The 14347-nt window shown below is 40.4% G+C and overlaps 2 protein-coding genes across 4 annotated transcripts; both read right to left on the reverse strand.

The window, feature by feature from the left end:
- Positions 1-51: 51 nt before the first annotated feature.
- LOC134865581 (msx2-interacting protein-like) lies at positions 52-4602 on the reverse strand. The gene is made up of 2 exons (XM_063885205.1): positions 4343-4602; positions 52-1692 (listed from the first exon to the last, which is right to left on the reverse strand). The coding sequence occupies exons 1-2, from the start codon at positions 4423-4425 to the stop codon at positions 1368-1370; spliced, it is 408 nt and encodes a 135-aa protein (XP_063741275.1). The 5' UTR covers positions 4426-4602; the 3' UTR covers positions 52-1367.
- A 3060-nt stretch (positions 4603-7662) lies between these two features.
- On the reverse strand, positions 7663-13903 carry tmem82 (transmembrane protein 82). Of its 3 annotated transcripts, none has more exons than XM_063894319.1 (6): positions 13632-13903; positions 13458-13530; positions 13115-13310; positions 9933-10191; positions 8968-9155; positions 7663-8544 (listed from the first exon to the last, which is right to left on the reverse strand). In XM_063894319.1, the coding sequence occupies exons 1-6, from the start codon at positions 13723-13725 to the stop codon at positions 8464-8466; spliced, it is 891 nt and encodes a 296-aa protein (XP_063750389.1). In that variant the 5' UTR covers positions 13726-13903; the 3' UTR covers positions 7663-8463. The 3 variants fall into 3 exon arrangements, with proteins under 3 accessions (XP_063750389.1, XP_063750381.1, XP_063750372.1); XM_063894311.1 differs by having other exon boundaries at positions 7665-8544; positions 9933-10347; XM_063894302.1 differs by having other exon boundaries at positions 8481-9155; positions 9933-10347.
- Between the last annotated feature and the right edge of the window lie 444 nt (positions 13904-14347).

Consider the following 14347-nt stretch of genomic DNA (forward strand, 5'->3'; position numbering starts at 1 on the left):
AGTCTTTAATACATGAAGTCCTGCACATTCCGTATTGGTTGCGCTGTGCCCCGCAGTAAAGTCAAATTCCTTTGGCAGAGGGAGGGATGTATTGCCATGGCAATGAAGAATTAAGAACATGTCTCTTAATGGTAATCCAGATTCTTATTTTTCAGAAGCACTGTTTTCATTCCCAGGATGGAGAACATTGTTGTTTTAAAGCTCATGGACGTTCATGTCTGTTGTCGATCTCTATTACAAGCAGAAAAGCCTGCATGCAGTCCAGAGCAAATCAGATTCGAAAACAAATGGTTCTTTTTTTGTTTGGTTTGCAGTTATATCCATGGTTAAATTATAGTTCCAAATTCAGGAAAGGAGCAGGTAATCCACAGACATGAGGTAGGTTATCTCCAGCAGCAACTTTCCAGTCTTAATTTTCCACATTCTTCTTTCAGTTTGTACGATCCAAACATAGTCCATGCTGATCCACAATGAATCTGCGAGTGTTAGTTGTTGAAAAGTAAAAAATAATCTCCACAAAAATAAGGCTGGAAAAAAAAAGTAATTTGCTCACATGTTCCTGTTGTCTCTACTGGGTTGGATCACCAGTAGAGGTCTCCCAGTATTCAAATGGTAATGCCCTGATTTTAGATATAATCCAAAATAAAACAACAAAAGAACCATGAAAGCAACCCATACCTTTAGCATGATAGCATATCCTTATGGTGTGAGGGCAGTGTTAATCCAACAGAGAGGAATATCCTGTGTAGGTTATCCATATGACTCCAGCCCATGACCGAAGTGAAAACCTCCGTGGGATGTGCACGATAATTGAACACCAAATTTGACTTATCCAAACAATAGTGTCTTATACATAATGTGGTTGTTTTGTTACATGGAGGAAAAAAAGGGTGAAATTAATCCACCAAGCAGGGCGCGTATCTCCAGATTAAGGGAATCCCAGGGATGGACGCTGGACCACTCTCTCTTTTTTGTCTTTTTCCCTCTCTCTCTCCAGCAATCTCCAATAATCCTGGCAAATTTTACGATATCCAATCTTTGCCCCGTATTTTCCGCATATGATACATCCACCTCAAAGAGATGTTTACGTAATCCCCAACAAATGTAACTATTCACTATTCCTTCAAGTAATACCTACACAAAATGCTCTGATTTAAGGAATATCTCTGTCTACCTGTAAGTCATTCCAAGAGCGCTTATCACTCTCTGAAGACTTTAGCTGCGATCTCTATACGATTTAATTCTCACACTCTCTTACTTCTCTCCCCCCCTCAACAAGTAAATGAATAAATGGTGGGAAGATGCTTTGAGGTAAGGTGTAAACCAGGAACCATGGTTCCCCCTGCCTTCAGAGAAACTTTGTCCACTTACCCGTCTAGTCTGCGTTCATAGCGTCCATCTCTGCTGTGGAGCGACGTGGGGGGCCCATACACGGCTCCCCCTGCCGCCCTTGTGAACCCTGATACATCCCGGCTACGAGAGCCTAAGGACAGACTATCGTCCAGCCCCCTCGCGGCACTAGGAATCGTGCCTGGTTCATTGTAATCAGTGCGCAGGTCTCTGTCCCCCATCTTGTTGATAGCATTGTGAGCCTTCTGAGCACTTTTAATGTCCACAAAATCCACAAAGGCGGCGACTCCGCCTTCTGACCCCCGCTTGGGCAGGACCTTGACACTTTCCACACGTCCATATCTAAAATAGAAAACAAGGGGATCACTAGGTTTTGAATGGCAGTTATGCTGCATGAGTGTGAATGAATTTACAAACAGTGTTTAGTTCAATTACTAATGGAAATATTGCAGTTTCCTGAAAGATAATACCTTTTTTCCAATGTTATGCAATAGTGTCAATGTGTGCGTGCAAGTGTGTGTGTGTGTGTGTGTGTGTGTGTGTGTGTGTGTGTGTGTGTGTGTGTGTGTGTGTGTGTTTGTAGGGGTGGGAGGTAAAGGTGGCTTTGCTTCTCTTATTTTCTGCTCTGTGGTTCTTTCTCTCAAGGCAACAGTAACCCAGCAACTGGACTCAAAACCATGGCACGTTGCATGTTAATAAATGCATATATTTTCTAACATTTGCGTTTGTCTAGGAGGAGGGTGCTCACAAGATTATAGCTGTTGCCTGCTGGATAGCGCACAGATGAGGTTAGGGCAGCATAAAAAGGGACGTGACATGTCCTGATTCGCTGTGTGTGGGTTTAAAAAAAAATCTCAATGCATTATGCATATGGCTTCTTCTGTTTTTTTCACTTTTGGCGATGCAATTTGGTGCAATTTGACATTTATCTTATCCTCCTTTTCCCTCTTAAAAAATTGATCAAGATATAAGAGTTTATGAGGGTAAGCGTCCCATTGTTTCCTGAATAAGTCTGTAAATAAATGACAATATACCTCGTTAAGTGATGGTTGAATTGACTGATGGGAAGCCAAACACAAAATGTGCAAACTCAGTCTTGGGTTATGAAGCTTGCTATCATCTTTGAGCGTTGAGTCCCCCCCACCCCCAACCTTTCGGGAGTGTTTTTTCTCTGTCCGACAGAGACAGTAGGGTGCCCATAAATTTATTGGCATGCCAGTTCCCAACATTGAACAGCCGCCGACGCCATTTTAGAAAAGCTGTTCACACTGCTTACTCATTCTGCCGTCCCCCATCTTCAATGACTTCTATCACACATTGGGCTGTCATGCACCTGCATGCTCTGGCTTCCTCTGGGTTAACGCTGGGGCTCAGGCGGCGTGCTAAAAGCGACCCTCCGACAGTTTCCCCTCCGCTATTGCTATAACATGCAAGCCAGTCACCATCCCCCAAACATAACGTTACGCACGTCATAGCACTGGCTTATGTAAATAAAAAAACGCCATATAGGTAGCCAATTATTGTGCGTTCTGCACGGCTGCATGAATCAGACGCGGATTATATTTGTACTTCAATGATGCATCAGTCTACCGTACCGACAACCAAAACAGTGCAAAGCAAATTAATAATAATAATAATAATAATCAGTTTATATATTTTAAACAGTCGTGGCAACGTTATGGGAAAAATAAGGTGCTTATCGGTAATAATTCCGTTAAACATACGTGGATGATTTATGTTTGTAATTAAGCAGCTTTGGTCCCACACGGAGACGCATTCACAGAAAAGATCGCTGCTCATATATAGACTATGATGTTTTTCAGCAGTATGCTCTCCAGCACATATGGACGGAGAGGCAGGCTGCTATTTCCTTGACAGCCGAGAAGAGAGGCGAGAGCGCGCAGAGAGCCACACGAAAATTCATATTTACATTTTTTGTCTGCTTGCGAGGAACACAACAAAGAGCAGAAAGCCCATATATGGTGAACGGGTTCGATCTGCTCAAATAGCCCGTACAAAAAGCACCAGTGGAGCTTAATCAGAGTATCGTAATTAAAATATCGATATGTTGTCTGATTTGCGTTAGATCAAACCACGCTGCAGGCTGTGCCAGTCAGCAGCTGGGGGAAGAGCGACGCTTTAATAATGTGGCAAAAATATACCGATTTCTATTGTCGCACAGTGTAGCAGGCAGCCTACTACAACGTTACAATGTTGCATATCAGTTAACACGGAGTTCAATCACATTCAGTTTGCATCAATGTTGCAGCGGTCGTTGATGTCGCGTCACCTTTAAGCTTTCACTGACTTCTCAACATTTTGGTTATTGCAACAGCTACGGTGCACTTAGATAAATACACTGTGTGCAAATTAACAATACTGTGTGCACATGTCTAGGAATCAGTAACCTGACAAACTCCTAGAGAGTCAAGTGAAACATCGGGTCAGATTTTCTGAGGCACCAGAAATACACACGGTGATAGACTTGATACTACTGTGTGCCAGAGATGCACACTGTGAAATGCATGGCGTTTGTACACTGCTAGCAGCTCGCCAGGTATAGGCTGAAGTTTGTTTACACTGTTGTAGCAAAAGGAAAAACGTGTTTCCTTTACGTTACCCAGGTGGAAAGGAATGCTTCTTAAAAGTGAAATGGTTACCTGACGTGAATGAAACACCCTACAACATGAAATGACAAGTGAAGTTATCACCTAGCCTACAAGTTACTGTCAATATGGCAAAACCATATGTCCGCGATCTGGGTTTTTGACGCCTGCTAGCGTGTCTTTTCATCAGAAATGCAGCACAGTGTTGTCGCGTATGGGGAGCTGACAGCACAGTTGCCAAATGGGACTTTGCTACTGGGGAACCTCCTGCTTCATCCCGACTTCACAAAAATGTGACACAACAGAGAGAGATGCTGGCCATGCACCCGTCGTCACATTACAAAAACACACACAAGCACACGTCGCTCATTAGTGTTTCTACTCACCGCTTGAAGTGCTCAATGATTTTCTCTTCTCGCACATTTTCGGGTAAATTTCCCACCCATAAATGTCTGGTTTCCCGGACCATACTGTGAGCTCCTGCTCCCCTATCATACAGCTGAGTTTGCTATGTCAGTTCCTTCCCGTGCAAAATAGAAAACGTTTGCAAAATAAACGCCGCGCAAGAAAAAATATACGCGGCGCAAATCATTGACTGGTCGTTGTGACCCAATGTAAACCATTAGGTTGGATCCCCGCACGCTGTTTGATACTCTTCACTGTTAAAGCGCGATCTTGCACCTCGTGAACGCGCTCTGGACTGTTCCCGTGACTAGGCGCGTCCCTGACACCATGCGACCTTTGGGTGTCGAAAGAAAGCATGTAGCTTCCTAAAAAGATGCAGCAACTTTGCTTGTAATGAGAGGCACAGCGCGCAGGCGTGGCTTTGTGTGTGAACTTCTTTTTTTCTCCCCGATGAGATAGTCTTGAGCCCATGCGCATGCGTGAGAAAACCCCCGGTTGAATGAAGGTGCGTTGACATCTGAGAAGCTTTCAGGAGGATCCCTTTAGTCCTAGATAGGCATGGAAAGGTGTGGCACTTTGCATACAGTAAATAGCACAGATTTTCATATTTCTTTTCTACCATGTTTTGTTATTCTTGCAGGCAACATATGTTTATCAAAGCACAGAAACAGCAGGTGAGTCATAGGCCCATAGTTGTACTGTAGGCTATTTTGCTGGGAGCATTCAGGGTCGCTCCATCTAGGGTGATAGGTACGTCATTTATTTATCACTGATAAATGACTATGAACTGCTGGTGTTGGGGAGGACTCCAGCCTTATTTGAACCAAAAATAAATACACTGTTTGAGGAATTGATTAAAGACAAAAGAAATGTTCAGTAAAACAATATTACATGCAGGGTTTAAGTGACACCTTACGGTTTTATAAATTAACCCACCTCTATTTAAACAGAGTCCAAAAAGATTGTTGTGAAGATTTATGATAATGGTTAATAACACATTTGAGGCTCTGGTGGGCTCCAGTATAAATAATATAAATGTAAAACAATATTGTGTGGAATAAACTACATTTTCAAATATTGCTCTGAGGTTAAATGAACAGCCCTTTGATAAGGTGAATCCTAAAAGCCTATAATATTTCATTTAATATACCTTAGCCCATACATTTAACATTCAATTATACATTCATGTCAATCAAACCAAAGGACACATTGGACATTTCTGCCAATGTGTGTTATGAAAAAATGTTAAGACACTTTTTTTCTCCTTATGTATCGATAACATACGCATTACCACAGTGAAACTTGTACACTGATATACCCATATCACAAATTCGTAAAATTTGACTATAACTTTGTTAAATTTGAGCATTTCCTATAATTAGTGAATTTATCACCAGCATAGATCCATCTATAAAAAAAGCGACTGCTTTACAAAATAGTGCAAGCAAAGAGTATGGATTACTTTCCATTTGTTCTAGATGAAAAAAAAAGTAAAATAGCATCATATATCACATTTTCAAGTAAGAATGTTTAGCAGCTGTGTGATTGATATGTATGGAGGAAAGAAAATGCAATCACGCCAAATAAATATTAAGTATGTTCAGGAGAGCAATGCACCTTACATGGAACACCAACATGTAGGCTATTCATGAAACACTTGAGGTTTGCTTTTTTTTTCAACAATTTCACTTTATACTAATTGGATAAATTAAGCTAAACTAATTTAGTTCTACCACTACTACTACTACGACTACTACTACTACTACGACTACTACTACTACTACTACTACTACTACTACTACTACTACTACTAGCAGTGTGCTTGTTGTAGGGCTATTCAGTAAAAAACTTTGACCTGGTCGAGCTGTTTTAAGCTAATAAGTAACATGAGCAATAGCAGTTCCAAAGGTACAACAGACTAGTGGTGATAAACATTGATGAGGGGTGAATAAAAGTGGCACATTTTTTACTTGGAAGACTATCCCTGCTTTTACTTGTCTCGTGTGGCTCTTTTTGAAATTATGTTGTGTACTACATCTGTAAATAAAATAATCTGCGACCTCAGTTTCACTCAGAGTTCATTTACACCTCAGTACATTTTGTCCATCTCAGCAGGAGCTGAATATAACGTTAAGCTAAAAGTAAACAATTTCAATTAAAATCTTTTTGAGAAAACCTCTGTTACTACACAACAGCATTTTCCTGCTTGTGTTACTATATTAAGCGTGCATATTGAAGTGGCAAGCACGCATGCGTCAAACTGCGGTAACAGGGGACACACAGCTGTTCTGCGCATGCGCCCAGTGCGCCTATCAGATGAGAACGGAAAAGTCTGGAAATCTCATGAGGAGGTACTGAAGTACTCAGTCATTTCAATGGGCATTTTCACCATGTTCGGGTGCTCATGGAGAACGTACTACAAGACACACGAACTCTCTGTGTCAACTGAACTCGTCCTGATGTGGAACTATATTCAGTAAAAACCTAATAAACCTGTGGGAGTACAATTTCCTATTTTGGTGGATCGACTAGACACCAAAACTAAATTTCCTCTGTCTGCAGTGATTCTCAGACCTGGATTATTTTGGGAACTGGATCGTCAGGCTAATGTGCCCACTGTAATTTCACACGCCTTTTTTGACAAGGAATAAGGAATCATAAAACAAAAACCCTCTCATGGAATATGTTTCAGTCCACAGCTCTCAATAAAGGCACATCTATTGGGCATAAAACCGGCTTCAAGTGTGGATATAATGTGGGTAGAAATGGTCACAAGAAGGCATCAGCTTTCGACGTTGAGACAATGTTACAAAGACATTAATGTAAAGACGGTAAAAGAGAAGCAAATGTCTCCTATGGTAGCATATAAAGCAAAATAAGTATCCGTATAAAATAGTATCTATTATTTACTGTTTTAATTACTTTAGTTTTGTATATAGAAAGGGCTAGTATTCAAAGGAAAACCAAGTAACGCAGCCTTTTCTTTGTCTAACGCCATTTTGTGTGACTTTATAGCACTAACGTTGTCGTCAGCCATTTTGCTTTTCTTTTATAGCAGACAGCCTCAGGAGAGACATGTCAAAGCAGAATGGTATTTTATTACCATGGTTGTGTGAAAATGTAGCTGTCTTCAAAAATAATTAAATAAAAGTAACGAATTTACCCATTGCCTGAGCTGTGTGTGGCGCAGTTATTGTCTGCAGTTCTTTATCAACGTTTAGCTCCGAGTTACTGGAAAACAGATGAGAATAACAAGCTGTGGATATTTTTATAAGCGTGTTTTGCACATTAAATCCACGTGTTTGTTAGTTCACATCTTGTGTGAGCTGTGTGATAACAATTTAACCCCATTGAAATTCATAATAAGGCCGTGTGACGTAGCCTGCATTCTGTATAATATTATGTTTGCACATTTAGTTCCGTCGAATATAGCTATTTGTGTGTCCGTTAAATTTCAAGGTAGTTGGAAACACTTTTATTCCATTTGTAACAAATTAAAGGCAAATAACATGCATTCTTAAACCTGCCCGAATCATACCAATTTGCGAAGCAATGACAGTCAGCTAGTTTGCTTAGCTAGGCTTGATTATTTTAACATTACAGCAAGTAAAACTGGCTTATTTTTGCCTTATATTTATCAATAGGCCGTGTAAAGGGTTACAACGGCCCCTGGCTACAGAAACATTTGGAACAATGACTCTCCTGGGAGTATCTAGAGCAGCATCTCTCCAAGATTGCAGCATTAATTAATCAAAGACGTCACAAATACTCCTCTGAAATCACCCATAACTGCAGGTTTGTCACCTGAGGCAGTGTTGATGAACTATGAGTCATAAAAGAAATCACACTTATAAGAGAACAGTAGACAGCGTAGGTGGAAAATATGCATGATAAGAAAGTTGTGAGGAAGATGACACTGTTGGTGTTATTAATATTTTAAATATAAAGGCACGTTTTTTTTTTTAAGAATTTGAATTTACAAGTAACTAATATGCTACTTGGACTTTTTAATGAAAAAAATATTACATTTAAATACAAAATAATGAATTGAGGATGCAGCAGTATTAGTACTTCAAAAAAACAAGTAACATTTTCTAAATCTCTATCTCTGATGTTCTTTCTCCTGGGCCTTTGGTCTTCGTCGATGCTCTCTTTTCACATATTCTCTGTAATCCTCTTCCTCCTGTAAATATGACAGATGGATTTTTACTCACAAAAAAAATCACACATTATATTAGTCCCAAAAACATGATATTGAGCATTTGTGGGGTTGGCTCCAACCATATCATAATTTTTTTCATTAATAATCCCTTTATGTATGTGTCAGGTAAGTGTATGCGTTCTTCTTTTGAAACTAAACAGTTTTATCAGGCAAGCTCAGTAAAAGGAAAAGTAGGCTCAGTGTTCTCGAGTTAAAGAACGCTTTGACCTCATTCTGTCTTGGGGATCTTATACCTTCTCCACCTGGGATACAAGTTAGAGAAGTTCAGCCTCATCTTGGGACCCAGTCTAATGAACACATTGCTATTCTGGCCCAGTTTTCTGGATCCCGATGGACAAAAAGTGCTTTTGGCCCTGTGTGCTGCTTCCAGGGAGACTCACTGACCTGCGAGGATGCAGCATCCAGCAGATCCATGGTGGGGATTAGACAGCCGGCCTCACCCAGGAAACACATTATGATGTGGAGCACGTCAGCCCAACGTCCAACAGTCAGCATCAGGACCATCAAACCACCGAGACGCACCACCACTGTGTTCAGGACAGCCTGGCTGCCGGGCAGCCGGTGCTGCTCCTCTGTAGAATCATAACAAAAAATTAGAGGGAAGTTAAAATTAGAATGATCTATGCAGCAGCAGGATGTAAGGATATGGATGCATTTTTTCATTAATGGCCATATTCAATGAGTGTCTACAGTGGTGGAAAGAGTTGATCATTTACTTAATTTAAGTTACTAATACCACAGTCCAGAAATACTTTATTTCAAGTAGTCAAATAGAGTTCAAAATGATATTTAAGTAAAAGTAGACTACTATTATCAGCTAAATGTACTCAAAAGTACTTACTGTGAAGAATGGTTCTTGTAAAAGTGTTGTATTAATAAAGAATATTATCACCAACAAATATGTAAGAGCTGATTTTTGTTGTTTTAAATCATCAGCATTGAACAAATTGTGTATTCTTTGTCTACAATGGAGTAAATAGGTTATATAAATAGATCTTAGTAGCGGTCTAGAGAAGTAAAAAATCCAATATTGATAGATGATGGAGGAGTTGTGTAGAAGTATAACACAGCTGAAATTGGGAATACTCAAGTACAGTATTTCTACAGTAGGCTTCAGTACTGAAGTAACTTCAGTTATTTTCCACCACTCAGTGTTTCACAATTTAATATATTCAAATGATTCCCTTGGAGTTGAAAGCGTAGTGGTGTAGCAAAAAATTGAAAAGAAATAAGTATAGTACACCTACTCCTAAATTACACTTTATTACTTAAGTAAATCTACTCAGTTACTTTCCTCCACCGAGGGTTTTTAAATAATCTCTGACATGTTTCCCACTTGGGTTCCTCACCCTGCATGTACACAACCAGCAGTGTGTAGCAGATAGTGAGAGGTGTCCAGAACCTGAGGGCCTCAGTTGCAGACAGGAATTGTTGATTGATGATGAATATGGCGGCCACCACAGCCACAGAGAAGGTGATGATCATGGCCCTGCACAGCATGGGCAACACACAGCGGCCGGATGAGAGGAGGCCAATGCAGATGCCGCAGTAGCGCTGTGAGCTGTGCAGTTTATACAGAGCCGTGACATGCTGCAGCAGCCGGGTGGCCTGCAGGGACAGAAACCAGCTGAATGCAGCCGCCAGCAGCAGACACAACCAGCGCTGCGGCGCCCCCTCGTGTAGAAAGTGCAAACTGCATGTCAGGGCACAGCCAAGAGGGAACTGGCTCTGCACGAGCAGCTGCTGCACAAATTTACTAGACTCCTGGGGAATGAAGAAGCATATGAACAGAAGTAATGGATGCATCAAGTGAGATGATAGGTGATTGTGATGACAGAGTCATCATGATGGCATACATTTCAGGAGAAACAGTAAAGGTGCACTAGTCAATTTAGTCTTAAAACACTTGGAGTAGTTTTCTGACCGCTGTTGTTTATTTGGGTCTGTACATTTTTCATTACTTCACCAACAGTTATAGAAACAAAAAGAAGAAGGAACCTTAATCGTACCACAGAGGGGACATTTACATGCTGCAATTGACCCATCCTTGTGTTAGGAGCTTAGGCATCCATATGTATGGCGCCCGGGGAGCAGTATAGGGAACGGTGCCTTGCTCAGGGACACCTCGGTAGCACGTGGTCTTTCGGGGACTTGAACCATTGACCTTCCGGTTCCCAAAGTCAAGTCCTTAAGGACTTTGCCACCACCGCCCTAATCTTAGTATCTTAGTATTAGATAATGCCTCAAATTTAACACAACATTTCAGTAACTGTATTAGGGCCACAAGTGACAAGAAACTAGAGCTTCATGGTAGTATCTTTAAGTATATACAGTGGGGCAAAAAAGTATTTAGTCAGCCACCAATTGTGCAAGTTCTCCCATTTAAAAAGATGAGAGAGGCCTGTAATTTTTATCATAGGTAAACCTCAACTATGAGAGACAAAATGAGGAAAAAGAAATCCAGGAAATCACATTGTAGGATTTTTAATGAATTAATTGGTAAATTCCTCGGTAAAATAAGTATTTGGTCACCTACAAACAAGCAAGATTTCTGGCTCTCACAGACCTGTAACTTCTTCTTTAAGAGGCTCCTCTGTCCTCCACTCGTTACCTGTATTAATGGCACCTTTTTGAACTCGTTATCAGTATAAAAGACACCTGTCCACAACCTCAAACAGTCATACTCCAAACTCCACTATGGCCAAGACCAAAGAGCTGTCAAAGGAGACCAGAGACAAAATTGTAGACCTGCACCAGGCTGGGAAAACTGAATCTGCAATAGGTAAGCAGCTTGGTGTGAAGAAATCAACTGTGGGAGCAATTATTAGAAAATGGAAGACATACAAGACCACTGCTAATCTCCCTCGATCTGGGGCTCCACGCAAGATCTCACCCCGTGGGGTCAAAATGATCACAAGAACGGTGAGCAAAAATCCCAGAACCACACGGGGGGACCTAGTGAATGACCTGCAGAGAGCTGGGACCAAAGTAACAGAGGCTACCATCAGTAACACACTACGCCACCAGGGACTTAAATCCTGCAGTTCCAGACGTGTCCCCCTGCTTAAGCCAGTACATGTCCAGGCCCGTCTGGAGTTTGCTAGAGGGCATTTGGATGATCCAGAAGAGGATTGGGAGAATGTCATATGGTCAGATGAAACCAAAATAGAACTTTTTGGTAAAAACTGAACTCGTCGTGTTTGGAGGAGAAAGAATGCAGAGTTGCATCCAAAGAACACCATACCTACTGTGAAGCATGGGGGTGGAAACATCATGCTTTGGGGCTGTTTTTCTGCAAAGGGACCAGGACGACTGATCCGTGTAAAGGAAAGAATGAATGGGGCCATGTATCGTGAGATTGTGAGTGAAAACCTCCTTCCATCAGCAAGGGCACTGAAGATGAAGCGTGGCTGGGTCTTTCAGCATGACAATGATCCCAAACACACCGCCAGGGCAACGAAGGAGTGGCTTCGTAAGAAGCATTTCAAGGTCCTGGAGTGGCCTAGCCAGTCTCCAGATCTCAACCCCATAGAAAATCTTTGGAGGGAGTTGTAAGTCCGTGTTGCCCAGCGACAGCCCCAAAACATCACTGCTTTAGAGGAGATCTGCATGGAGGAATGGGCCAAAATACCAGCAACAGTGTGTGAAAACCTTGTGAAGACTTACAGAAAACGTTTGACCTCTGTCATTGCCAACAAAGGGTATATAACAAAGTATTGAGATGAACTTTTGTTATCGACCAAATACTTATTTTCCACAATCATTTGAAAATAAATTCTTTAAAAATCCTACAATGTGATTTCCTGGATTTCTTTTCTCATTTTGTCTCTCATAGTTGAGGTATACCTATGATAAAAATGACAGGCCTCTCTCATCTTTTTAAATGGGAGAACTTGCACAATTGGTGGCTGACTAAATACTTTTTTGCCCCACTGTATATATTTTAATATTCACCTGTATGTCCTGGAAAATGTATGGAATTTTACAAGAAATCTCTTTTCAGGACGCCTTCCAAAAATGAGACAGAAATCTCCATTTACATACCAAACTTCCAAAATGTAATCCTAATTGTAATCCAAAGATTTTTAGCATAGCCTGATACACAACATTGTTTTCCAAAAGAATTCCTATGGCAGAGTGTATTTTTGTTTTATGGCTGTTGACAGTATGTTCGGATTAATTAAGTTTTAATAAGATATCTACAAAATTCCTTCTGTTAAAAAAACCTTTGAGTCTAATATGTAGTATTTTCAGCTTTGCTTTATCCAATGCTCAGATTCCTGCTTTGAATATCAATCATATGCAAATGAGCATAATTTGAATAAGATTATGCCTCTTAACATACACTTTCAGGTGGTTATACAAAAAAATGTCCTAATGTAAGTAAACAACTAGAGAAGTTTAATAGTGATAGTTATTTGTTTATCTTTTGTACCTTATTTACTTGTAGTGTCTCCACTGCATTATTTAGCAGTAAAAGCAACTGGAAAATCTTAAGCACATTTAAAAAATCACATAATTAGTTTCTTACCGGCCCCGCTGTAAACAGTCCAGACACAGCTCGAAGACAAAACTCCAGTACCACAAGGGAGGCAACACGAGAGCCCACCACAGCCAGCATCCCAGTCACAAACAGGAAGTGGAGCATCCCAAAAAGTCCAGGTTTAGTTTTGCTTTGATGGCTCGGTGTCCTCTTGATAGTTTCTTTATCATTTTTATCAATGCAACTATACAATATAAGAAAGCAAATCAAGTAAGAAATAAAACTAAACTATACATGATCTGTACAAGCACTAAATATAATATTTGAATGTTAATAGTCCAAATCTTACAAGCAGTAAATGAACAAAAACAGATCTATTAAGAGTCTTTACCTCTCTTCTTCTAGAAATAAGTGCAGTCTTATGAAGGAGCAAAGAACAGAGATCCCACATGCAGCTACCAGTCCTGCAGATCATATGACATTAACGTTTTTACTGATGACATGCACATACATGGTTTAAAAAACAAACTGTAACAATGTGGACGTCAGAGGAAATAAAACTCACCTTGAAGCAAACTATCCACTGGATTTATATCAAGAGTCAACCAAGCCGGCAGGAAGTAGGAAGTGGGAATGAGCGACCTGATAAAGGAGAACATTGTACTACCATTGACTTTTAAACGTAGTAGTTTTGAACAAAATAATCCATGGAGCAAAATTGAAGTTAAGTAATCACACTTTTGTTTTTGGTTTTCCAGATCAGGTTACAAACATGTGGAGGATCAACTCAGCTCTTCTGTTTATTTCTGTTGCCTCAGCGTTGTCCTGTGCCCTGTACCAAAGGTCAGCAGGAGTGTCGGTGGAGCAGAGACCTTCAGAGTCATAACAAGATAATGGAGCTTACTGCGCCATACTTTACACTCTAAATTGATGGCAGGGTGGATTTTCAAGTTATCTGTGAGTTGCATTGTAAGCATTGCTCCAATAATGACTTACTTACCTAATAGACCTTTTTTGTGAAAAAAACCACAAGGCTGTACATTCTGAGTGAAAAAGGGCAACACTTGAGGGATCTCTGTTAATACACAAGAGGTACAACAGGGGCATTACGGTTAAGCAGTCTTAAAGTAACATTATGGAAAATTCGCTTTTCAATATAAAGTATACCAAAAATGTCAAGTGTTTTATGTATAAGTGTTTGCAGTGAATTGCGGAGGGAAAGAAAATGAAGAAAAATGTATTATGCCTGTCTATAAAAATGTGAATCTGCAACATATCCAA

The sequence above is a fragment of the Eleginops maclovinus genome, chromosome 1 (assembly GCF_036324505.1).
Source record: "Eleginops maclovinus isolate JMC-PN-2008 ecotype Puerto Natales chromosome 1, JC_Emac_rtc_rv5, whole genome shotgun sequence".
NCBI lineage: Eukaryota > Metazoa > Chordata > Actinopteri > Perciformes > Eleginopidae > Eleginops > Eleginops maclovinus.

Bases quoted from the DNA above. Each gene is read 5' to 3' on its own strand.
- LOC134865581 (XM_063885205.1), bottom strand. From the start codon at position 4,425: ATGGTCCGGGAAACCAGACATTTATGGGTGGGAAATTTACCCGAAAAT. The intron at 1,693-4,342 runs GTGAGTAGAAAC...TTTCTATTTTAG, and splicing joins ATCATTGAGCACTTCAAGCG to ATATGGACGTGTGGAAAGTG.
- tmem82 (XM_063894302.1), bottom strand. From the start codon at position 13,725: ATGTTCTCCTTTATCAGGTCGCTCATTCCCACTTCCTACTTCCTGCCG. The intron at 13,531-13,631 runs GTGAGTTTTATT...TATGATCTGCAG, and splicing joins AGTGGATAGTTTGCTTCAAG to GACTGGTAGCTGCATGTGGG. The intron at 9,156-9,932 runs GTGAGGAACCCA...ATGATTCTACAG, and splicing joins GCTGGTTGTGTACATGCAGG to AGGAGCAGCACCGGCTGCCC.